At 43.8% G+C, this 23,302-nt stretch overlaps 8 protein-coding genes across 14 annotated transcripts in view; 4 read left to right on the forward strand and 4 right to left on the reverse strand.

The window, feature by feature from the left end:
• Positions 1–24: 24 nt before the first annotated feature.
• On the reverse strand, positions 25–529 carry LOC108609117 (uncharacterized). Its single transcript, XM_018000815.2, has 2 exons — positions 217–529; positions 25–160 (listed from the first exon to the last, which is right to left on the reverse strand). The coding sequence occupies exons 1-2, from the start codon at positions 525–527 to the stop codon at positions 25–27; spliced, it is 447 nt and encodes a 148-aa protein (XP_017856304.1). The 5' UTR covers positions 528–529.
• Positions 530–615: 86 nt separating this feature from the next.
• On the reverse strand, positions 616–3,153 carry LOC108621737 (uncharacterized). 3 transcript variants are annotated; one of them, XM_089476391.1, is made up of 4 exons: positions 3,013–3,152; positions 2,895–2,941; positions 2,656–2,805; positions 616–2,556 (listed from the first exon to the last, which is right to left on the reverse strand). In XM_089476391.1, the coding sequence occupies exon 4, from the start codon at positions 2,309–2,311 to the stop codon at positions 956–958; it is 1,356 nt and encodes a 451-aa protein (XP_089332517.1). In that variant the 5' UTR covers positions 2,312–2,556; positions 2,656–2,805; positions 2,895–2,941; positions 3,013–3,152; the 3' UTR covers positions 616–955. The 3 variants fall into 3 exon arrangements, with proteins under 3 accessions (XP_089332517.1, XP_089332516.1, XP_017874713.1); XM_089476390.1 differs by lacking the exon at positions 2,895–2,941 and having other exon boundaries at positions 3,013–3,153; XM_018019224.2 differs by having other exon boundaries at positions 2,656–2,941.
• Positions 3,154–3,192: 39 nt separating this feature from the next.
• On the forward strand, positions 3,193–3,887 carry LOC108621740 (coiled-coil domain-containing protein 12). The gene is made up of 2 exons (XM_018019228.2): positions 3,193–3,425; positions 3,483–3,887. Exons 1-2 carry the CDS (start codon positions 3,289–3,291, stop codon positions 3,832–3,834), a joined length of 489 nt encoding a protein of 162 aa, XP_017874717.1. The 5' UTR covers positions 3,193–3,288; the 3' UTR covers positions 3,835–3,887.
• Sas-6 (Spindle assembly abnormal 6) lies at positions 3,828–5,551 on the reverse strand. The gene is made up of 4 exons (XM_018019223.2): positions 5,375–5,551; positions 4,459–5,304; positions 4,072–4,405; positions 3,828–4,013 (listed from the first exon to the last, which is right to left on the reverse strand). The coding sequence occupies exons 1-4, from the start codon at positions 5,549–5,551 to the stop codon at positions 3,943–3,945; spliced, it is 1,428 nt and encodes a 475-aa protein (XP_017874712.2). The 3' UTR covers positions 3,828–3,942.
• A 28-nt stretch (positions 5,552–5,579) lies between these two features.
• On the forward strand, positions 5,580–7,439 carry LOC108621739 (uncharacterized). Of its 2 annotated transcripts, none has more exons than XM_089476392.1 (5): positions 5,580–5,688; positions 5,818–6,127; positions 6,180–6,678; positions 6,738–6,968; positions 7,032–7,439. In XM_089476392.1, exons 2-5 carry the CDS (start codon positions 5,917–5,919, stop codon positions 7,069–7,071), a joined length of 981 nt encoding a protein of 326 aa, XP_089332518.1. In that variant the 5' UTR covers positions 5,580–5,688; positions 5,818–5,916; the 3' UTR covers positions 7,072–7,439. The 2 variants fall into 2 exon arrangements, with proteins under 2 accessions (XP_089332518.1, XP_017874716.1); XM_018019227.2 differs by having other exon boundaries at positions 5,616–5,744.
• A 69-nt stretch (positions 7,440–7,508) lies between these two features.
• On the forward strand, positions 7,509–10,413 carry Acph-1 (Acid phosphatase 1). 2 transcript variants are annotated; one of them, XM_089476389.1, is made up of 7 exons: positions 7,509–7,686; positions 7,735–7,939; positions 7,998–8,096; positions 8,156–8,395; positions 8,461–8,910; positions 9,025–9,283; positions 9,874–10,413. In XM_089476389.1, the coding sequence occupies exons 1-7, from the start codon at positions 7,652–7,654 to the stop codon at positions 9,981–9,983; spliced, it is 1,398 nt and encodes a 465-aa protein (XP_089332515.1). In that variant the 5' UTR covers positions 7,509–7,651; the 3' UTR covers positions 9,984–10,413. The 2 variants fall into 2 exon arrangements, with proteins under 2 accessions (XP_089332515.1, XP_017874714.1); XM_018019225.2 differs by having other exon boundaries at positions 7,530–7,686; positions 7,748–7,939.
• A 631-nt stretch (positions 10,414–11,044) lies between these two features.
• Positions 11,045–19,582, reverse strand: LOC108621733 (uncharacterized). Of its 3 annotated transcripts, none has more exons than XM_089476384.1 (7): positions 18,878–19,582; positions 15,890–16,025; positions 15,524–15,683; positions 15,055–15,418; positions 14,699–14,988; positions 14,457–14,603; positions 11,045–14,376 (listed from the first exon to the last, which is right to left on the reverse strand). In XM_089476384.1, the coding sequence occupies exons 2-7, from the start codon at positions 16,018–16,020 to the stop codon at positions 11,257–11,259; spliced, it is 4,212 nt and encodes a 1,403-aa protein (XP_089332510.1). In that variant the 5' UTR covers positions 16,021–16,025; positions 18,878–19,582; the 3' UTR covers positions 11,045–11,256. The 3 variants fall into 3 exon arrangements, with proteins under 3 accessions (XP_089332510.1, XP_017874710.1, XP_017874709.1); XM_018019221.2 differs by having other exon boundaries at positions 18,873–19,582; XM_018019220.2 differs by having other exon boundaries at positions 18,844–19,581.
• Positions 19,583–19,831: 249 nt separating this feature from the next.
• The window catches only part of TkR99D (Tachykinin-like receptor at 99D), a 50,166-nt gene continuing 46,695 nt past the window's right edge, over positions 19,832–23,302 (forward strand). Inside the window, exon 1 of the mRNA XM_018019222.2 lies at positions 19,832–19,958. The gene's annotated coding sequence lies outside the window, so the exon portion shown is untranslated. The remainder of the gene's footprint in view (positions 19,959–23,302) is intronic.

The raw sequence follows: 23,302 nt of genomic DNA on the forward strand, positions 1-23,302 counted from the left end.
TTACCTTAAATTTTTTGAATTTGACTACTTGGAATGTTTCGATTTGACTGATTTGGAGCCGCCGGCCGCACGCGGATCGACTGAAACGGGTATGGGCGCCAATTTATAGTCCACACCATAAAATTGACCATTAAGAGATTTTCGTCTTGGTTTGGGCTGACTAATTAATGTATATAAATTGGGAGTCTCTTCAAGTAAGGAAATGAAAATAAATACTTATTAATATTAGCACTAAACAATGTCACATTGACAAAGTGCTCGGGAACGTTGTCCAGAAATTGTCTGTAACGGCAACGCATATACTTATTTTTGCGTACAGAAAGAACTGGCTTCAAATGATCCAGGTGGCATTTAAACATGGGCAACACAACCCAGTCCTTGTCGGGAACATTGAGAAAATCGCGCGGGCTAAGAGTTTTCTCAACATCTTTTTCTTTGTCCTTCGGCTTGAATTCCTCTGCAATTTTCTCTATATCAAATCGAGCTGGGAAATTTGTAAACGGTTCGCAGATTGGATTCGTAGTCATTTTGACCAAAATTTATACAAAAATAATTTTCGTCGCTAAATGGGTTTCGTCGCCTACTTAGTGTGAATATAGTTGAACAATGTATGTGTATATTCGGATTCTACTAAATGTTATATTTGGCTTATTTAATCAAATTTTTGTAATGTGAATTTATGTCAAATTTACAGGTTAAAACATAGATTTACAATGGTAATTACTGGGGTTGGACACTTAATTTAAATTGTTGCTAAAAACGTTGATAATATAATATTTCCACATGCTATTTAACTGAATTTCTGCAACTCAGCCATATTAACATCAAATATGGCCGCCATATTCGTATCAAAGCCGGCTGTCAATTGTATTTCCGCAACTTCGCCTCAAGTATGGCCGTCGGTATCGCTCAGCTGCAACTAGAGCCATATTCTTCTCAAATATGGCTGACACTTTTATTTTTGCAACTCTGCCATATTCGCCTCAAATATGGCTGTATTTATTTTGTGCTTGAGTGCGATCAAGACCTCCCTGTTGGTAATGGCACGCATCTCATTGGCCACGTATTCGCCGTACGTGGCGAATTCGTCCCGTTGCAGTGAACTAGCCCCAGCCAACTGCGGCTGAGGTATTGGAGAGCTGGCTGGCTTTGGTGGTGACAGCGAAGTGGCATTCACTATGGCATTGACGCGTGGCAGGCGCAGTGTGCCAGCAGTTAGCCCGGAGCTGGAGGTTGCGGTCAACACATTGCCACCATTGCCATTGCCGTTACCGTTGACGTTCTGCGAAGCCGTCTGCAGCGTGGATGCGGATAGAATTGTGGTGCTGTGCGTGCCATTCGGATCGAAGTAGAGCCGCTTGGGCGGCGGCGGATGCAGCTGATGCTGCGTCTGCTGCTCCTCGAAATACCCATTCTCCTGGTTGGACGTGTCGCGCCGCTGTATTTTGATGATACGTGTTGGCATCACATGTACCGAGGAGCTAGGACCTCCACCACCAGCGTTGGGCGTCGAGGATGTCGACTGGTAGTGGAGCTCGCCACTTTCGTTGGCCTGAAAGCTGACTGATTCCACTGCATTTGCAGAGTGATGCAACTCCATCAAGGATTGCTGTTGATGATGATGTGGATGTGGGTGCGGATGTGCATGGGGTAGGGAATGGGTGTGGGCATGGGTGTGCTGTTGCTGCTGGTGTGTATGTGTCTCGACCGCCTCGCTCTCATCTTCGTTGATGTGCACGTACGTGCCACTGAGCTCTTTGTTTAGCTTGGGTTTGGTATCCACATCCTCTTCCACACCGGGCTCCTCGTCCTCAGTATCCTCTATATCTTTGGTCGTCTCCTCGATCAGCTTCTCCAGCTCTTGTGCTCGGCTGCTCGCGTGCGATTTGCGCGGCGTTACTATATACTCGTCGTTCATATTGTTGCCTTCCGTAGTGCCAGCGGCATTCACGTCACCCAATATATATTTTTGTACTGTTGCGTCGTCCTTGTCTTTGGAACGGCCTTTGGTGGAGCGACACGCAAACGGGGAGCTAAGAAAGACGAGATTCTTAAAGCCAAACCACTTTGAATTGTACGGCTCCTTGCGTTTCATGCGATTAATCTCGCGATGATATTGTGTGCGGAGTGTATGGAACTTTTTCTCCAACTCTGGTATGGGTATGTTACCGCCGAGAACTTCGCTAACTTCGTTTAGTAGACGCTGTTTGACATCCTTCTTGCGATACTCGTCGCATGTCATGTCCCACAGTCCGCGTCGCTGTCGGTACTCGCTGATCAGCAGCAATGTCTTCTCTCTGGTCCACTCCATTTTTAGATACAGCTATAGCTGACTGAAGAGCCGGGCCACTGACGGCGGGCAGCGGGCAACGGGCAGCGCGCAACGAGCAGCGGGTGAGGCGACGTCTGTATAAACGATGTCACAGTCACAGAACAATGAGTTCTGCGAGGCGCTCTATGTGTATATGTATCTCTCTCTGTCTGTGCGCCTGTGTGTGTGTGTGTGTGGATGCCGCTGCAGTTGGTTGTTGACGCGGCGACGGTGGCTGCAGCTCCCTTTAATCGAAAACAAAATTGAAATTAGCACACGATGTGTCTTTGTTAAGTACATAAAAATAGTTTTTAATAGCCAATAAAGCATTTTCCTTTATGTACCTGCAGCAACGGGCGCTCGCTAGCAGCAGCAACAGCAGCAAATTTTGTATTACTCCAAAAACCAATTGCAATAGCAGCTGCTACATTATTATATATCGCTGTTTGTATATTTGATTGATGAATACTAGCTCATTGGCAATAGTAAAAGATCTGCAGAGCGATAAAAGCAAATACAAACTGTGATTGTTTTTATTTATTTTTCAGGTAAAAAATTTGCGTTGTTTTTCTTCGCCCCTCACACTTATGCCTGGAAAACGGGAACTGCCAACTTGCAATGTTTGTGTATCTAATTGAGTATTCGCAAGCATATCGATAATGTATATCGGCTGGAAATTTAACTAATTTTCGAGCTCTTACCTTAAAACATTTTACTATTATTATTCTGCTGCTTAACCTAAGAACTTAAGAAAAATTTCACTTAGTTTTTGTTTGTAAATCTGAAAAATCTGACTATCGAATTTTTTTAGGCTAGATTATATAGGCTCACTGATGATTTTTACAGATGTATAAAAGAAATACAAAGTTTGTGTCCTCCGTGTATTTCACTATCGATAGTCAATAATAATCGTTTATCGAAGTAAAAGAAGAGACATTGAAGGAGAATCCATATTTTGGTTTATTTCTATTTGAGCAATGGCTAATGATGATGAAAACAATTTGGGCAAGCTGGCAGAGGAATCTCTGAAACGTAAGGAGCGATTACAAAAGCTGCGTGAACAAGCGCTATCCAAGACTACGGACACTAAAGGCGGCGGTGAAAAATTGCCAAAGTAAGATTGGTACGACTCTGTTTGTTTACATGTTAGTAAAATGATTTGGTGTTTCAGGCCAGTGTTTCGAAGCTATAAGCCGCATAATGAAACCACAGAGGGAGAAGTACTGCCACAAGAGCCCACCGGTGATATTGAAACTGCCATCCAGTCACAGCTTAATTTGCTGCAGCAGCCAATGGTTATCGACGAAATAGACATCACGAATCTGGCTCCACGCAAGCCGGACTGGGATCTAAAGCGGGATGTGAGCAAAAAGCTGGAACGACTAGAGCGGCGAACACAGAAAGCCATTGCCGAACTTATACGCGAGAGACTGAAAATGAACCAGTTTGAGGACATCAGCCAAGCCGTAAATGTGGCCACGGCGCAAGTGCAAGCGGAAAAAAATACGGATGAAGATTATTGAGCCCACAATCGATCGACATAAATATTGTTTAATTAAAGCACGGTTCAAAATAATTAACTAACAATCATCATATTTATACAATACTTAACTAACTAAATATTAGTTGGCTTATTTCCGATTAGCTCTGCGACTGGAGTTTTCTTTACCACCGGCTAATCGTGCCTTGAGCGTGAGTATTTCTGCAAGAGATATGATATATGCTTAAAACAGTATATATCTGTATTTAGATGAACTTACGGGTTGTGTACTTTTCCTCAAGGCCCTTCGCAAATTGTCGCATGGATTCCAGCTGCTGTGGAATTTCATCGCGCAGCTGCTGTATGGTTAAGCGCGCCTGCTGCAACTCGTCTTCCTGCATGCTCAACAGCTTTTCCTTCTCCTTTATTGCTTTTTCCTGCTGCAGCGCCACCTCGGTGCGCCATGTGATTGTCTTCTTCTGGGTGAGCAGATCTTGCGATTGCTTGAGGATGATTTGATTCGCTTTGGCTATTTCATCAGAAGCCATTTCCAGCGCTTGACGTTTTGTATGCAGAATCTTCTTCTCCGCCTCCAGCTCTGCAGCAATATTGGCCTGCATATGAAACATAATGAGTATAGAAATAAATTAGAAGAGATCTTACTCACCTTCTCTTTATTTCCCTTTTGTATATTCTCCTGTAGCTCGAGTGTGTGCTGCTTTAAGTCTTCTATTTTGTATTCCAACTTGCGCTCTTGCTTCTTAGCTGTTGTTAATTCGGTTTGGAGTTTTTCCTGCTGTTCCTTTAATGTGCTAATCCGCGCTTTGCAACAGGAGAGCTCTTCGTTTAAGCTCTGAGTGCGCTTCTCGGCTTGCTCGTGCATGGTCTTTAGTTCTGCCTTTTCTAACGTGATTCGTTCCAATTGCGCCTGCAGTCCAGCAATCGAACGTCGGTTGCGTTCCAACTCATTGCTCCGTTGCTCGTTCAGCTTTTCCAGTGCGAGTTGCATTTCTTTCAGTTCCGCGGAATGCTTATCAGTAAGCTGGCGTGTATTCTCGGCCAGTGTTTCACGCAATTTGGCATTATCGGAATTTAACTGATCTATGTGCGCATTCTGAGCATTTAATTCCATTTGAAGCTGCTGCGCGCTCTGCTCCACCAAAAAGAGCTTCTTGTGCGTTGCATCTAGCGCCGCATTAATATAAAAGAGCACCGTGTTTAGCGGAGCAGAACGGCAGGGCAAACACAAATGAACCAAATTCTTGAAGGATCGTATTTCCACGAACTGGAGAAGGTAGTCGTGACTCTGTTGATCGGCGATAGTTTCCCTGGAAGATAGGCACAGCTCTAGTTTGCCGGCCTGACAGTCTTTCAGCATACGCACGACATTTTCCATAAAGCCAGCGAATGTAACATTTAGCGACTGATCCTGCTTCAGCTCTTGAAAGGATGCGCTGTCCACAGTGGTGATATACATGCGCCGTTGGTCGCATTTCTCGGCCAAACGCAATTGCTGCAAGTGCACGTACATTAATATTTTGCATATTTACAATTAGAACTAGTTTTCTCTAAGAGTGGCTTACGATTAGCTCCTTGAAGTCGACTTTTTCGGCGTACAGTAAACAAGCTTTTTTGGCGCGCATTAAGTCTCTGTCGGCGGTGAAAGTAACCAGCATTTCTACGGTGGGCATTATATGCACCACATTCTTTTTGTTGTCCATATTATCAAAATATGTTTCTTCATTACTGGGCGCCCACATTCTTGAAAACAAAAAATTAGTAAACAAACAAAACTGTACTCGATTATTTGTTATCGATATTCGACATCAACTGACTTTGTTTTCATCGCATCACCACTAATCGCCTTAATCGGCCATACGATATAACAAATAAAAGTGTAAGTAGAGTGCACGCGAAAAAAAACCACGAAGATAAGTAGCATCCTATATGTCTGTAAGTACCGTCAATACAGGGTCAGTAACAGGTTGACCAATATAATGTGGATTTATCTGTCAACTCTCTGCAGACCGCGAAAGTCTTTGTGGGCAGCTTGCCGCCTGGTTGCAAGCCCGAGGAGCTGCGACGTTTGTTCACAAATTATGGCGTGGTGGTCGAGTGTGATATTATGAATCGTTGCGGATTCGTGCACTTGGAAACCATTGAAATGGCCGAGGCAGCCATCGCGGCTCTTAATGGCGTTGAATTCAAGGGACAGGCCATAGTCGTCGAGCCGGGCAGACCCAAAGACCGACGTGGTGGTGGTGGAGGTGTAAGCGGTGCCGGGGGTGGTGGTGGTGGAGCAGGCGGCGGTGCCGGCAATCGCAGACCGATGCCAGGTAAAGAGACACCTATACATTTCAGTACTCTGATTGATCGATTTATTTCCAGGACGCGGGGGTAATACCTTCAATCGTGGGAGCCACACGAGTGGCAATAGTTTTCGATCTACCAGAGGTAATCGGTCATCTAGCACAAATGGCAGCCAATTCGGACCAGTGCGAAACGAGGGAAACTTTAGGCAGCAGCGCAGTACGCCTTACAGCAAGGGCTTGCCACAGCATAACCAAAACTTTGATGGCCCAACGCAGCCATTCAAAAACAAATTCAGCCAAGGCATGACTCCCAATGATTACTATGGCAATAGTTCGATTGGAGCTGGAGCTGGTAGAAGCCAGAGGAGTGGCGGATCAAATCATAATATTGGGCAAGATCGTCGAGGCTTTGCACTGCCCGCTGTCGATCATCATCAACAGCAGCAGCCACATCATCATCAAGTCCCCTTTGCTGCAAAGCAAGGTCGCTTTGGCAACAGTCCAATGGTGCCCAGTGGAAGTGCAGATACTGGCGGCATGTATCAGCGCAATCGCAACAATTCTGTCATGAACAGGTGAGTGTCATGTTGCTTGAAGAGTGCTGTAGGTAAACTAATTTCTGTCAATGTTGCAGTGGCAGCCAGCAAGGCGGTGGTCGCGGTGGGTTCAATGGGAGTCGGGGCGGCTTTAGCGGTCGTGGTAGTGGCTTTAGTGGCCGCCGCGGTGGCGCCAACAGTAGCAGCATGTCTCAAAATTTTAGCAAACACGGACCAGCTAACAACAATCACAATAGTCACAATCGCAATGCAGCAAATGCATATCATTCAGATTTTCCGCCCTTAGGTGTGCCAGGAAATCGAAATCGGTAAGCAAAGACTTGTCCCAAATATCGATACATATGCTACGATAACGTTAATTTCTTACACAGTTTCAACGGCCCTAATATGAGCGGCAACAGAAGATTCTGAAGTTAAGTCATCCTGTATGTAACTTTTAAACATGGACCTTATATAATCTAAGTGAATGCTAACATAATAGCCGAATTTTGTTTTCCAATAACTGCGCCCGTGCAACATCTTAAGTTAAGACATAATGTGTGAAAAGAGTTTTTATTTTTTAATTTAATAACAAGAACGCGTTACCCATAAGACCAAACCAATCAATCAGTATATATGTTAATTGTAATCATTAAGTGTGCAAAACAATATTTTATTATTTTAGCAATGTGCAAATAGTGTGACATGTTCTTCCCAAATGGCCGACAACTTACGATATTATCAATACAACAAATATCAAACTATTAAAAACAGTTTTCAATAAACATATATAAACACAACTTGATTATTATTCAAAACTTAAAATTTGATGAGAGTTTGCTTTCATTTGAAATTATATGCTACCGGAAAAATACTAGATTATACGCTTTGTAATATTTTGGTCACACTGTCACATATCATCGATAGCACTGTTTAAATTAATCGTTCGTATCATCGGGAATCGAGCAACAATGGCATTTGCTTAAAAACATTTGCATTTGCATTTGGTTGAATGTCTGAGAGGCAAGCAACACTGTTGTATTTGAAGTAAGTTGTTAAACTGATAACGAGTATGGTTTACCTAACTATTTATAGTTTTCTTACACAGCGCTTCTGCACAGCCAAAGGCACCTACGCACACCCATACGTACACAAGCAGACAGTGTTGATGATGTTAACGAACGAATCGTGTTATTGTCTGAGGGCTTTTGTCTTTTTGTTACTTTCCATATGTTGTTTGGAGGTCGGCAGTGCAGATGTGCAAACCAGCTTACCTGGCACGCTAAAGTTTGCACATGTGGTAAGTCGACAAAAATGACTTGTGCCATATGTTTTAATTGAAATGTGACCCAATGCAGATTTACAGACATGGCGACCGAATGCCTGTTGACCCGTATCCTACAGATCCTTGGAATGATAGGAAATACTGGCCTACGGGCTGGGGGCAGTTGACTAATGTGAGTAGTTAATCGCGTTGTGATTCACATACTGAAAGCTGTTTTGTTTTTCCTGATAGCGCGGCAAGTTGCAGCATTATCAGCTAGGCAAATGGCTCAGGAGTAGGTACAGCTCATTGTTGGACACGAAGTTCGACAATGAACAGATTTTTGTGCAGTCCACTGATGTGGATCGAACACTAATGAGTGCGGAGTCCAATTTGGCTGGCCTATACGAGCCCGTTGGCGACGATGTGTGGAATGCGCAAATCAAATGGCAGCCGATTCCGGTGCATACAATACCCGAGAAGGAAGATGCGGTATGGCTGAGACCGTATTACTATAATTACCAATGTCTTCAATATATTAAATTATGCCCATACAGATGTTAGCTGCCAAGGCGCCCTGTCCCGCTTTTGACTACTATTTGGAAACGTTTAAGAACTCCGATCAGTTCCAATCTCTGTTGGCGCGCTACAAGAAACTCTTTTACTACTTGTCAAGTAATAGCGGCCGAGTTGTCAAATCATTCATAGATGCCCAATATCTTAACAACACGTTATTCATCGAAACACTATACAACAAGACTTTGCCAGTGTGGGCGCAAAAGGTTTACGGCAGCCCCGAACTGACTTATGCCTCCAATTTTGCCTTCTCGATCAATACGCATACGCGACAGCTGGCGCGCCTGACGGCCGGACCTCTGCTTAAGGATGTACTTAGTCGTTTGGAGACCAAGTATAAGAGGCAGTTGAAACCGGATCGGAATGTGTTTATTTATAGTGCACACGACACGACAGTTGCCAACTTGTTGAATACCCTCAAACTATTCCAGGTAAGAGCATATATAATGATATTAATATATGATGTACAGTTTCATGCAGGGATGACCAGCGTATCATTTTCTCTGTCACACTTATATTTACTAATGCTCTCCGTTCCATAACAGCTGCACAGTCCGCCTTACACAGCGTGCATACTATTTGAATTGCGCGTGGATGATAACGATGCTCCCTTCGTATCGGTATTCTATAAGAACACAACGGCGGAACCGCTGCCTTTGGATATACCCGGATGTGGTGTATCCTGTCCGTTGGTGAAAATGTTTCAGTTATACGATGATGTTTTGCCCGAGAACTGGGCGGATGAATGCAAGCGGTCGACACTGACTATGACGTACGAGGAGGCTAATCTGGGCGCTGCAACAGGCAAGTTATCCGAAGAAAGATACTCTGCATTCCCTAACCCATATAACCAATTTCATTTACTTAAGTAATATTAATAGTCATCCATAACAATAATGACCCTGATCTTTTATGCTATCACTTGTTATATATGTTACTCCTAGTTCTTTACTTATTAATTTCCCCTTTTCTTATTTTAATGGAACTGGAATCATAATTTTTGTTGAATTTTCAGGTGTTTTGTTTTCCCACTTTGCTTATGTTACATTCCTATGATTCTCTTTTACCTATTTTGTAATTTGGTATACAGTTTTCTATTTAAGTTTTAATTCTCATTTTTCATTTAATTTTCCTGTATTTTTACTCGTTTGCCAAATTCCTGCCATTTCTGTTCTGTACCATATTTCATTTTCATTATTTATTTTAGTACCCAGTATTTGCCTATTTTCCTAGTATTGTTACAACAGCTTATCTTTTATCTCAGTAACAGGTACTGTATTCCCCGTTCTTTTTCGAAAAATTCTGAATTATTTACAATCTATTTTAGTTTCCGGTGATTGGTTTAAATGAAAGATCTAAGATATAATAATAACTATATTTATACATTTATACAGGCATTCTCATAGGAATTATTGCCATCCTGCTCCTCGTTAGCTACGGACTGATGATATACTATCGCCGCAGAGACTACAAGGTGCACAATTCCTACGCCCAAATGGCGTAGATACGACCTACAAAAAAGTCATTGATAAAGTGCAGAATTTAGATCAAGTAAGGCTCTGAGATAAGCATGAAAACAAGTTGAGCACTTTTGATTTAAACTCACTAATGAATATACAAAGCTCTCGTATATTTCAACCGTAGGTAAACGATATTTACGGAAATTGTAAATGTAATTTGTTGAATCATTTAGTATATAAGCTCATATGATCTTGTTTCTTTTGTTAAACGATGAAAAACAAAGACTGTGAATAGTTACCCTGAAGTTTCTTACACATTTACATGTGAACTTATTATATATGCATATATATATGTATGAGAACGTATTTGCATTTACGAGTATAGGCATTTTTTGAAATCTTGTTGTACCAAACATATTTTGCGGACTGTAATAAAACGGGCTCAAAAATAAAGCAAAATGTTAAATCACAAAATCATTTACCGTTTCATATGGAATAAATCATAGGGCAGAGATGACAAAGCAAACTAGAATAATAACGGCTGAAACGTAAAGCTGTATGCAAAACTGAAAATGGGAATGTGAGCTTGGCAAATCCTGTTACTAAATGGACATGTCGTTGCTTGTGTCCGTGCCTCGTCTCTAACTTGTGCTTTGATACTCTACACCCAAATAATCATGCAAAAATACGATTTAATACGAGCATATTGCTTTATGCATACACATATACACACACATGCGCGCCTAAGAGAGCAACTTCAACATTCAACTCGTGGCTGAGGATGGAGAGCGCAAGAGAGTAAGGAAATCGCGTGAATATTAAATTTAAATGAGAGTTTGAAATATCCCACTAGTGTAAGTGCATGTACGTATGTATGTATGAGTAGGACTAGAACAGCTGGCATCTCGCTCTTTCGCACTCATCGCATGGCTGGCAGATCCCTTGCTCGCGGAGAGTAGAAGAGAGTAAGGAAATTGAGTAAAAACCAAAATCAGATGGCAGCTCTAAATATCCAGTGTAGCAGTATAAAACTTCCCAGATTTGCATATAAAGAGTGAATATTGTATTTGTAACTTTAATGGATATCTAAAGTGAGCACACTCAGTTATTTATTAGCTATAATTTGTTTATTTCGCTTATGCAACGATTTTTTGGACTTAATTAAAGTAAAGATACGGATACGTTTAGAGAATGAACTATAGTCTATATACAAGATACATAAGCTGACGACGAATAGAATAGACGATTGTGTAGAACCTGTGTTGGCCACGACCTGCAGTTGACTGGGAGCCTGGCTTGGAATGTACCTGGCCACGTCTATCTGTAGGCCTTGTCGTCCGAGTAGATTATGTAGGGCTGATGCTGATGCTGATGATGCGTCAGGCTCTCGGCCCCATCGGCGCTGGCAGCACCGCCGCCAGCGCCCGCACCGCTGAAGTACGACATGCGCGACATAGTGGAGTAGGCGGCCGCAGCTGCTGCCTGCTGCACTGCCAGCTGCTGCTGCGCCTGCTGCTGCTGCTGGCGCTGGCTGAGATTCTGCGTCGACTGATGGATGGAGGCCGCCTTGTGCGGCAGCGTGGCATAGTTGGCCTGGTAAGGGGGCACGGCATAGAGCGCTGCACCCGCTCCGTTCTTGTAGCTGTAGGCGGCATTGTGGGCGCCCAGCTGCTGCTGCTGCATCGCCGGCAAGCCCATCATGGCGGCGCTCTGCTGGTACTCGGCGTTGCTCATGCGCAGCCTGATGATGCAGATGATGATGATGAGGATGGCAATGAAGGCGACGACGCCGCCGACAATGCCAATGATCAGTGTGTCATCGTTGCTGATGATCGGCGCTTGGGCCTTCATCAGTGGCGCCTTGGTCTTGATCTTCATGATGGTGGGCTGCGTGGGCTCCATGCTCCAGATGATGAGCGGCTCCTCCGTGTGGGCGCTGCTGCTGGTGCGCGTCACCAGCTGGCTGGAGGCGGAGCTCTTGTGCAGCTGCGGCATCGAGGGGCGCGCCGACGTGGAGGTCATGCGCCGCGGATCGCAGGTGAGCTCGTCGTCGCCCACCTCGGTGAGCTTGCGGCCGGCCAGGTAGCTCGGCTGGCGGCACAGCAGCTCCGACATGCTCGAGCTGGGCAGCCAGCGGCGCAGAGCACGTGCGTCGCAGTTGCAGTTGATGGGATTGCTGTCCAGACCCTGCAGCTGCAGGCTGGCCCGGCGGTCGTCCAGGGCATTCAGGAACTGCGGCACCAGCGAGGCAATCTTCGAGCCCTCCACGTTGAGGGTCAGGTGCGAGGAGCGCGGCACTGGGAACAGCAGAGCTGGAGGCAGAGCAGTCAGCGAGGTGTTCTGCAGCTTGATGGTCAAGTCGCTGCTCTTCAGCCCGGCCAGAGTGCCAGAAGAGATGGACTTCAGTCGCTCGCCCCGGATGCCAATGGAGCTGAGTCTCGGGTGCTTCAGTGGCTGTATCTGCTCGCTGCCTATGGTCGCATCCTTGACCTCGATGTCGAGCATCTCCAGGCCAGGCAACAGCTCCATGATGCCCTGCACATCCAGGTAGCCCAGCAGGGGCAGCTCGTAAGCCTCCAAGTTGGCCAAGTTGCCCAAAGGCTTGAAGGCGTTCTTCTCGATGCGAGTGCAGAGCGGCAGGTGGTTGAGCTTCAGGGTGCGCAGCATCTCCAGGTGGGCAAAGTTTGACTGGGATATGAGGTCGAAACTGTTGTTGGACACGTCCAGCTCCTGCAGCACCTGCAGCTGTGGCCAGGCCAGCGATATGTCGTTGAGGGACTCGAGCCTATTGCTGGACAGATCCAGAGTCTCCAGCAGCGTGACCCTCTGGAAGACCTCCGCCTTGATGTTGCGCAGCTTGTTGTTCGAGAGATTCAGATACTGCAGGAAGGGCGTCTCCAGCAGCTGCAGTTCCTCAATGCCTGTGCCGGCCAGGTTGAGCTCCCTCACGGTTTTCGGTTCGTGGAGCACATTGTGCACCGCCTGCATGGTGAGCGGATTGTAGGAGAGATCGATGCGCTTGATGTTCACCATGATGCTGTCGTCTCTGGGCAGCTCCCTTATGCGGTTGTGGCTCAGATCCACCGAGGAGACGAAGAAGTGGCGCAGCTGCAAGGCCTTGAGTGGAGCGTACTCAAACCGATTCCTGGCCAGATTTATGTTCTCCAGCATGTGCAGCTTCGTGTGCTCAAAGACATTGTCCGACAGCTCGGCCAGCAGGTTCTGCTCCAGATTCAGCTGCTCCAGCCGCACCAGACCCTCAAAGGTGCGCTCCCCAATGCGATCGAGGCTGTTGTGCGACAGATCGAGGATCTGCAGCTGGGTGGAGTTGTGGAAGGCCATCTCGCTGACCATGTCCAGTTGGTTGTGCGCCAGGAGCAGCACGCGCAGACGTGGCAAGCGCGCAAAGTCCAGCTCCTCGACCGTCTTCAATTGATTGTGCGACAGATCAATGTACTCCAGGTACTGCAGTGAGCCAATCAGCTCGGCCGGGAAGAAGGAGAACTTGTTGTGGGCCGCCTTGATCTCGCGCAGGCGAGGGTGTATGCGGAACGAGGAGGGGAACAGATAGCTGAGCTGATTATGCGAGATGTCCAACTCCTCGAGGCCTGTGCCCGTGTTGAAGAACTCGCCCTTGAATGCCGACAATTGATTCCCGTGCAAGTCCAAGCGCTTCAGCTGCATCACATTGACAAAGGCGCCAGCGCGGATCGAGTTGATCTGGTTGTTGGACAAGTCAATCGAGCTGATGTTCCATAGGTTCACAAAGCTGCCGTCCTGCAGCTCCTGCAGCTGGTTGCCAGCCAAGTGAATGTGCTTCAGATCCTGCAGCCCACCCAGCAGATCTCCGCTGAACTGCCGAATGCTGCACCGGCTAAGATCGATGATCTGCAGTCGGGCCAGAGGCCGGAAGAGCGCCGGCATCAACGGCATCAAATGATTTCCGCTCAAATTCAACGATTGCAAGTTCTCCAAGTCTTCAAAGATGTTCAGACTCAGCTCCGTTAGGCTATTGCTGCTCAGGTCCAGGCTGCGCAGCTCGGGCAGCGTCAGCGGATTGTTGCCCAGGCCACTGAGCTTATTCTGGCTCAGCTTCAGCTGCATCAGGGTGCCCTCCAGGCCCGCAAAGGTATCCGCATTGATCATGACCAGCGAATTGCCCGACAGATCCAGTGTGTGCAGACTGCTGAACATTTGGAAGCTGCCAGGCGGCAGTTCTCGGATAACGTTCCGAGATAGCGACAAGGTGGTAATGTCGCTCGCCTGGACAGAGCCGAGAATCTCCGACGACAGCGCTGCCACGCGATTGAAGTCCATTTGCAGTGAGGTCAGCTGGGGCAGACGACCCAAAGCGCTGCCTGGCACCAACAGAATATTATTGTCCCGGATGATCAACGTTTGCAGACTCTCCAGACCCTCCAAGGCGTCGTCTTCAATCTGCAACGAAGGAAATTACCTTAGTCTCTCACTCTCTCTCTTCCTCTTACTATGTGTATTTATATATTATGTATACGCACCGTGCGCAGCGAATTGAGACTGAGATCCAGATACTTGAGTGAGGTCTGATCCCGGAATGTGCCAGGCGGAATGCTCGTTATGCTGTTGCGACTCAGGTCTAGGCTCTCCAGAGACTTGACTACTTGCATGTGGGTGTAATCCAGTTGCTAGAGCAGACAGAAAATGAAGAGTGTCATCAATTGTGCAATACTCTGTACTCGAAATTGTAAGAGAGTCTATCAATTGCATCATCGTAACTCACCTGCAGCATGTTGGAGGATAGATTCAGGGCCTTGAGCCCCTGGATTGCAGCCAGTGCCACCGTGGGAAATTGAGCAAAGAAGTTCTCCGACAGATCGAGCTTCTGCAGTGTGTGCAGCTGCTCGAAGACGTCGCTGTTCAGATGGCTGAGGCGATTGCCAGCCAGCTTGATTTCCCTGACCTTGCTCAGTCCGTGGAAGGCCTGGCTGTCGATGCTGCGCAAGATGTTGTAGCGCAGATCGATGATCTCCAGTTGAGCCTGAGCCGTGAAGGAGTCCCGGTAGAGAGTGGCTGGGAAATGCAAAGCGATTCAGGCTTGAGTCAACTGAAGCTGCTCCATATGGGGAAGGAACTCACCTATGTGATTCTGGCGCAAGGACAGATGCTTGAGAGCGCTGGGTCCGTTGAGCGAGTTGACTGGCACCGCGGTCAAGCTGTTGCGGTCCACGAAGAACTCCTTGAGGTCCATGCAGCCCTTGAGCACACCCTCCTCGATCAGTTTGATCTTGTTGCCCGAGAGGTCGAGCAGGCGCAGATTCTTCAGGGCGTGCAGTTCGGCCGTCGAGAAAATGGGATTGAGATTGTCCCCCAGCAGGTTGTTGGCCAGGCGCAGCTCGTTCAGCGAGTCCTTCAACCCGTCAAACGCCTTCTCTGGAATGCGGCGTATCAGATTGTTGGACATGTCCAGCTCCTCAATGGGCAGTTTCAGCTGACCAAATGTCTGCAGTAGACAGAGAGAGGGAGAGGGAGAGGGAGACAGAGAGGAGAAATACCAAGACCGGTTCAATGGATTCGCTCAGGTGAGTAAACAACCAGATCTACGCACCTGTGCGGGCATCGTCTGCTGTCCGCTGTGACGTTGCGTATACGCCACGATGGGCGCCCCATATGGCAGCTGCGGCGCATCGCTGTGGAACACGACTCGATCACAGTCCATGGCCACGGCGCCAAGTTGGCCAGTTGCCGCAAAAGGCACCACATTACACCTGTAATTGTCGTCAATCGCAATCAATCGACGTGATTGAGCACAATCGAATCAGCGCCAGCATCACAAATTGCTGATATTAAAATAATACGCGACAAGCGGATATCCGCTTTGTCTATCTATCCATCTATTTATCTGTCTCTTTAGCTGTCTGTCTGTTTCAATGTCTGTCCACCTGTTTGTGTCTGTTTTTTTTTTGTTACTCACCTGCATGGTAAGCGCAATGCGGGACTGAGCTCCGGACATGGCCGCCAGGCCTCGCTGCGCTGGGTCAAGCAGCACAGCAAACCGAACAGAAACGTCAACAGCATTTTCCCCCTTTCCATTTTCATTTTCATTTTCGCTGAAATTAAAAATTTTTCATTTATTTAGCTAACAAAATGGAAATGCATTTCAACCTGTTTATAATTATACAATATTTTGATTTATTTATTTTTTATTTATTTATTATTAGTTTATTTTGTATAAATTGAGACAATTTTAAAAATAGTATTAATGTAAATAATATTATTATTATAAATTATAAGGTTCTTAACCATTTGAGACTATCAAGGCAGTTCGGCTTGTCATACAAGCTCAAAGTGAAGAGAGTATATTAGCTCTCAATACTTTTTTGAGCAAACATACGAATCCCATTTCGAAACTCTTTTGAAATTCCAATTCTTAGCTCGGCCTGCTCTAGCGTCACAACTGGGTATAAAGACATGCGCCTTCTCTTTTGAGATACTTCCGTTAGATACAAATATTTCGCAAGTATAAAATTCTATAAGACTCTAGAATATAGTAATCTCTTAGTTCTGCTTTCTCTGTCTTCAGTTGCCAATACGCAATTCTCTATGCAAGTTGAATAATTAGTTGATATATGTTTATATATGTGTATAGTAGTGAGAAGTCGTAGTCTTAGCTCTGCTCGAGTTAGCGTCAATTGCATCCAGGTAAACAAGTACAATTGACAAAGCCTATGTACTCTCATTACATATGTTCAACGAGTATTTAATACTATATATATTTCTAGAGTATGTATATTTATGGTAAGTCAATTTATGGAACACTGTCTGATTTCTGTTTAGCATCGCTTGCGGTTATGTAGATTGATCAGACGAATTTAAAAAGCCAGTGTAGTCTCATTACAATTATTAAGGAACTATAAAAACTTCTGAATATATGTATATGTTTTTAGTATACATATAATAATAGTAGTATAGTATTGACTCTTCTACCTACTATATATCTAGATAATCGAATATTTGTTATAGCCTATATTCTCTCTTCCCATTTATGAAACGAGTTTAGCCTGTGCTTAGCCTCTAGAAATTATATGTATAATGTATATAATGAATTCTTAGCTCCATTTCGTCTTTATCTAACTAAATATCGCATTCTTGGAGTTTAATAATCCGGAAGTTGACAAAAGCCAATATACTTTCAATGCATGCACATTTCGGGCGGGTAGAAAAATGCGCTAATTATGTTTGACTTTTGATTCGATACTCATTCACAGTCGTAGTCAGAGTCAGAGCCAGAGTCACAGTCAAAGCAATCGAAACAACAACAGCTGCCACGCTGTATTTGGTCATTTCGTCTTTTATCTTCGGACTTGGGACAGAACACTTAATTTGAATATCGTTGGAGACTTTTGGTTGTTGTTGCTGTCGTCGAAAACCACATATTTGTGTGCTTTGCCTTAGCAAAGTCAAGTTTCTTGTTCTCTGGCTGCTTGGCACTCTCGCCAGGTTCTCCCCTATAATCAATAAAGCTAACAGCACAGCAAATGCCTCAGCTACCAACACACTGACTGACAAGAATGTGGCAGTACGATAGATATACGGAATAGATCTACTAATCATTTTGACTAATACAAAATACAAATGCGCCATTGACTAAAGATTGACAAAAAATAAATTTTTTTTTACCTTACTTTAGATACTAAAGTATTGGTTGTTTATTATAGTTGCTATTTAAATCTTAATTTGATTTGATTTTGGATTTTCGTATTCATTTTGAAATAACTTTTCGAGTTTCTCTTCGGTCGAATATTAGGGCCTAGTCAAAAATACATAGAAATTAATTAAGAGATGTTATCTAGAAATGTTTCTATTTTATTATTCGCAGCGAATGCTAATTCTGCATCTTGAACTGCCGTGACTTTGCCAAAACTAAACCAAATTGAATGCCCGTGTTTGTTTTTAGTACAGCTAATACCTCTATTTTGATTTAGCATTGAAGTCTTAACAGAAGTAACCATTATTTGTATCTGTTTTGCTTGTTTTTTTTTTTTTTGTTTTTTTTTCTGTTGGCTAGCCTGCGCTGTTCTGTTCGACTCTGATTACTGTTATTTCCTCTTTTTTAGAACACACAGCCAGCCAGCCAAAGTGCTCATATAGACATGCAGCCACACATACATACATACATGTGACTATATCACTTCTATATTTGTATGAATGTATGTATGCAGCATATTCTTGATTATTTCTCTCGAGGCGTTTCTTTTACCGTTGGATTGCGCATCGACACCAAAAAAATCAAACGTTAAGCGTGAACATCTATGCAGGTGTGTGTGCGTGTGTGTGTTTGTGTTTCGCTATTTGCTCTACGGTCCATAGTCATGCAAAACGTTATTTGGTCAGTTGTCCAAATTGTGGGCCACAGATCTTTCGTAAATATGTTGTTTATATATGTACGTTTGTATGTGTGTCTACTTGAGCATATGTTAATTTTTTTTATTGGCGATAAAACGTCGTCGCAGGTTGCATTTCAATAAATTTCCCAACATCTTTAGCGCAATGTGTGCGCTTGGGTGTTTGAGTGTGTGTGTGTGAGTTTTTATTTGCCCCTTTTACTCATTGAAATGCATAATGGGAATTGATTCGATACCAAAAGCGGCTCCAAGACGCGACTCGAGCTGGCAGAGCGACAGCTTCAAGGTCTCGTTTAGCTATACGGTCCGGTCTCTGCTCCGACTGTGTCCACTTCTTGTTTATACACACACACACACATACATATACAGGTACATGGCGATTAAAAACAGAAACTTTTTGATGGGAAATATGTTAATCACAAAAACTGCGGTTTACCCAAAAAGCAAAAAAAAAAACAACAATAATTTTTTGTATGTTGTGTTTTGTAACCTGTTTCTTTTCTGATTTATATTTTTGGCTTACTTTTTTCGGTTTGGGAAATTGCACCTCACCTCACTTTGGTAGTGTGTTGTTGTTGCTGCTTGGGAAATTTGTCGAGTTGATTCTTTTGTTTCGTTGTTGTTGTTGCTGTTTCTTTTTTTCGCCGATTGCACCAAGCACCGTAATAAGCGGGCTAGTTTTGTAGTCGTTGTATTAGCGCGGCTTGTTTACATTTGTTTTTGTTTCATTTATACACACACAAAAAGTCGAAAAGAAAGCGCAAAACGACAAAGAATATTTTTCCCTGGGAAAAGCGCACACACCGTGGCTACAAAAATATTATGTATCTCTCTTTCTCTGTGTGCGTGTGTGTGTGTGTGTGTGTCTGTGCAAGTGCGGGAAAAATGCAGACAAACAAGTAAACTTTGCCAACTGTGGGGGAAACGGGAACAACAGAGCGCGAGCTACTACCGCTGCCTCTGCCTCTGCCGCGGCTGCTGCTGCTGCTGCTGCTGCTGGGGTAATAATTAAGCTGCGCACTGGTGCTGCACAACACAAGTACACTACAATAACAACAACTACAAGTAAAGACTGCGTATGCGTAGCGGCTGCGAGCTCGGCTACGGCTTCGGTTTCGACTTCGGCTTAGACGTTCTCGCCTTCGTCTTCGTCGCGTCCCGTTTCGTTTCTTTTCGCGTTTAGCGGCGGCCGCGTCTCTTCGGTTTGTGCACTGAACGTCTTGTGCTCTACTTGAGCGTCGCGGAGCAACTGGTGGTGGCTGGCCCAGGCTTGGCTTGGCACGGCTGCTGGCTGCTGGCGGCTGGCTACTCCAAAACAGGTTTCTTACACTCCATTGGTACTAAAAAGCAGTGTACTAAAAATGCCCATGATGACCAAAGATCTCTGGTTCTCGCCTTCGCTCTCTTTCTCTCTCTCTCTCTCTCTCTCTCTTGATCTGTGTGCAGCTTCGTGAATGATTTTCGGGCTGGGTAAAAGTTTTCGCCTCGTCGTTCTTTGGCATGCCGCAGAAAGTTTGTTTCTTTTGTGTTGCGTTGTGTCGCTGCCCTTGCCCATCTCTACCTGTTGCTCTCTGATCGCCGCCGATTGGCAAGTGCGCCAATTTACGCTAATGGGGTTAAGTCTTCAATAAAGCGCAGGTAAGTGACAAAAGAGACGGCGCTCACTTTCCATCCAGCTAAATTGTTTGCCAACTAATTACGCTCAGCTAGATAGCAACAGCAATAACAATGGCACGCTGTTAACGGCAGGCGCATTTACAGTTGCAGGAGGCAGATCTTTGTCTGTCTGTTGTCCCCCTCACTCCCTCCCTTGCTGTGTACCTAGCTGTACATGCACATATGCTTAGAGCGGGAGGGAGAGAGGGAGGGATATATGCTGAGGCACGCCTTTTGCCTTGGCAGCCAAATTTAATGTTTATTTTTTGTTTTAGTTGTTTTTGCTGTTTCATGTTAAGGCATGCATGTTAACAGCTCACTAAGATTTCTTTTACTTTCCATTTTCATGAGCAGACTCACACACACACGCGCACACGCAGACACTCGCATATTTCATATTAATATTATTATAATAACCGTGGAGTATGTCGTGTTTAGCCATATAAATCAAATCGTTCAACTGATGAATTATATCTAAAGCTGCAACACTTGACTGGCTTTTGCTTTATGCTCAACAGCTCCCACCAACTGCGTCAGCAAATTTGCTAACAGCACTGTTTCCACGCCCTCCCTCCCCCTCAGACACGCCTCGGCCATTTGATATGCTCTTTAATTTGCATATATTTGGCGAGCTGGTCAAGACCCGACTTTTGTCCAAAGGTGTATAACCCTATTAGACGGGCCAACCCCTCGACGACTCGAGGGGAACAAACTGATTCAAGTTAAGCAAACATATGGCCCAAATGCATCCAGCCGAAGGCCAATCAATCAATCCCAAATGTACTTAATATACTTAGCAAAGTTTTCAAGTGAGAAAGCAATACTCGAGCATTGCTATCTAATTTCTCTCTATGACAAATATTCACAATCATAAAAACCTCACGGCTAGCAGATGCTCTGCAAGAAGCGCGATATTGTGAAATGAATGGATAGATAACTGAATGGGTGTACGGATAAAAAGACTGTCATGTGGATATACAAATACATACATGCATGTGGATAAACAGATGGATGATAAATTAATAGAGGAGCAGATGAGATCAGTTTATAAATAGGTTACTGGATAAACAGATAGACGGGTGTATTTCGGTATATATTGGCAAATCGATAAACATATATGTATGTATGTATGGATAGAATATATACAGGCGGATAAATTGATGTACAGATAAATAGAGATATAAATACTAGAGAATAAATATGGATAGGCAGATAAACGATAAATATACATAATGTCGAAATGCTGCCTCATTCTAGAATTTCTACGCCTTATAAAACTAGAGAGAAATCGGATGTACTTGTTATTTTCAAGTTTCAGTTTATACTGGGTATATGGCAAACCAGATTTTTGATCATGAATTTCGGATAAACTTGGTACTTGCCTTTCATTTATAATAGGTAGACAGCTGTTGTTGTTTTGACTGTTGTTTTAAGCCGAAATTCAATTATATGTGCAAATACTTTATGCAATTTAATGTAGTTTTTTATTACATATATATTGGATAATGAATGTGGGATAAGATATTAAAGTTAAAATATTGCTTGATTATGATAGTATGCATGTGAATTTTGGGAATCAATTGAAAAGTTTAAGTATATAGAGTTATGTATAGAAGAGATTTTTTAATCTCATATACACAAGTTACTTGACGTATAGATGCTATATATGTGTACATATATAGACAGATAGCATATATAAATATATCCATTTATCTAAATATATGTATTGGAATAGGTGAAAGTCTTTGAGTGGTTTACTTGAAAGACTTTTAGCTGGGCTCGCACATAGCGCGCGATATACTTTTCAGCTTCAATAAAGATTAATGTCTTTGTAGACAGTACATAAATTATTATTTAGAGGCTACACGCACACACACCTACACACAGACACACATACACGTGCCAACACAGACAGAGACATTAAGAGCTCTTGTTGGTCTTGGTATAGCGATAAGTAAAGCCAAACCTAATCAATTATACAAACGGAATGCTATGTCAACATAATAAGGCAACGTCTCTCCCTCTTTCTCTCCCTCTCTCTCTCTGTCTTTTTATGCATTTGTCTCGTTGTCATTTTATTGCTATTGTCGTATCCTTGCCAGGATATGGCACAAGCAAGCGCCTAGTCTTTGTCGCTTTCCGCTTTCCCATTTTGATAAATTATATATTTAAAGTACAATTTGTGGCCTTCGGTTTATTCAGGCATTGTCCTTCGACTGGGCCGTTATGTGTATGTCATATCCTTAAAGCCCGACAGGACGTTTCATCAAATTGGACTGCAACTGTCCGTTAGCATAAGCAGCCCCAGAGACATTTCGCTCTATTGATTGGGCACGCACAGCCGTCGAGTCCTTAACGCGCTTTAAGGCTAAGGCGCTCTCTTTTACACGTTAAATAAATTGAATTTGGCCTGGCTGGGCATATTGGTTTTATGGGTAGGCATGCAACAGGTGGCAGCAGTGTATAGGTATTATTATAGGGTTAGCATAGGCGTGTCTGGCTGTCTGTTTCTGCTCTTTTATATAGCTTTACACTCATTCGCATGACATTGTAAAGCTCAGCAAACTTCCCTAAGATCGTCCATCTGGAACCCAAGTTCAGTCAAGCAATTACATATGTATATGTATGTATTTATGTTCATATAGCTATACTAGACGCTGAAACGCAAGCTCTGCGCTGGCATTGGGTAAACTCGTCCAGTCGGGCAGACCCGCTTTGTGTTGTTTTCATTTGTACAAGTTGGGATTTATGTATAAGAAATCTGCGCCAAGTGCTGTTCCATAGGCTTTGTCATATAAGTATATCTTTCTTTACATATTTATGACTTAAAAAGAAGCCTTCGTACGGATTTCTAAGATCTCCTATGCTCATATATAAATGGAAAGATTAATTCCATTGAGGTCTTTATTTCTAATATGCAAAAGTTGTCTTGGCAATGGGCAAAGCGAGCTTAGAGTCAGGCAAATACAGCGTGAAAGACAGCTCAATAGATATCCTATATATATATATATATGTGTATATACCTATATTGTCTGATCCTGATTCAAAGAGTTATTTAGAGCCTTTCATATGTAGTTTTATGTAGTTCATTTTCCATTTTTTTTTTTTTTTTTTTTTTACTCTATCAAAGTTGCTTTTCTTTTACGAGGTATCTGCTAGTCAGGAAGCTTCTTGAAAAGTACGTAAATCATAAAAATGATATCAATTTGCATTGTTTTTGATATAAAAACTTTATTTGGTTTTGCTTTTTCTCTTGGCTTAGACATTCAATTAGATCAAAGTGCAAAATATTTATAGCTTACATTTTATGCTGTTTATATTGAAAT

This window comes from Drosophila arizonae, chromosome 2 (genome assembly GCF_054131065.1).
Source record: "Drosophila arizonae isolate 15081-1271.41 chromosome 2, UAZ_ARI_1.0, whole genome shotgun sequence".
NCBI classification, from domain to species: Eukaryota; Metazoa; Arthropoda; class Insecta; order Diptera; family Drosophilidae; genus Drosophila; species Drosophila arizonae.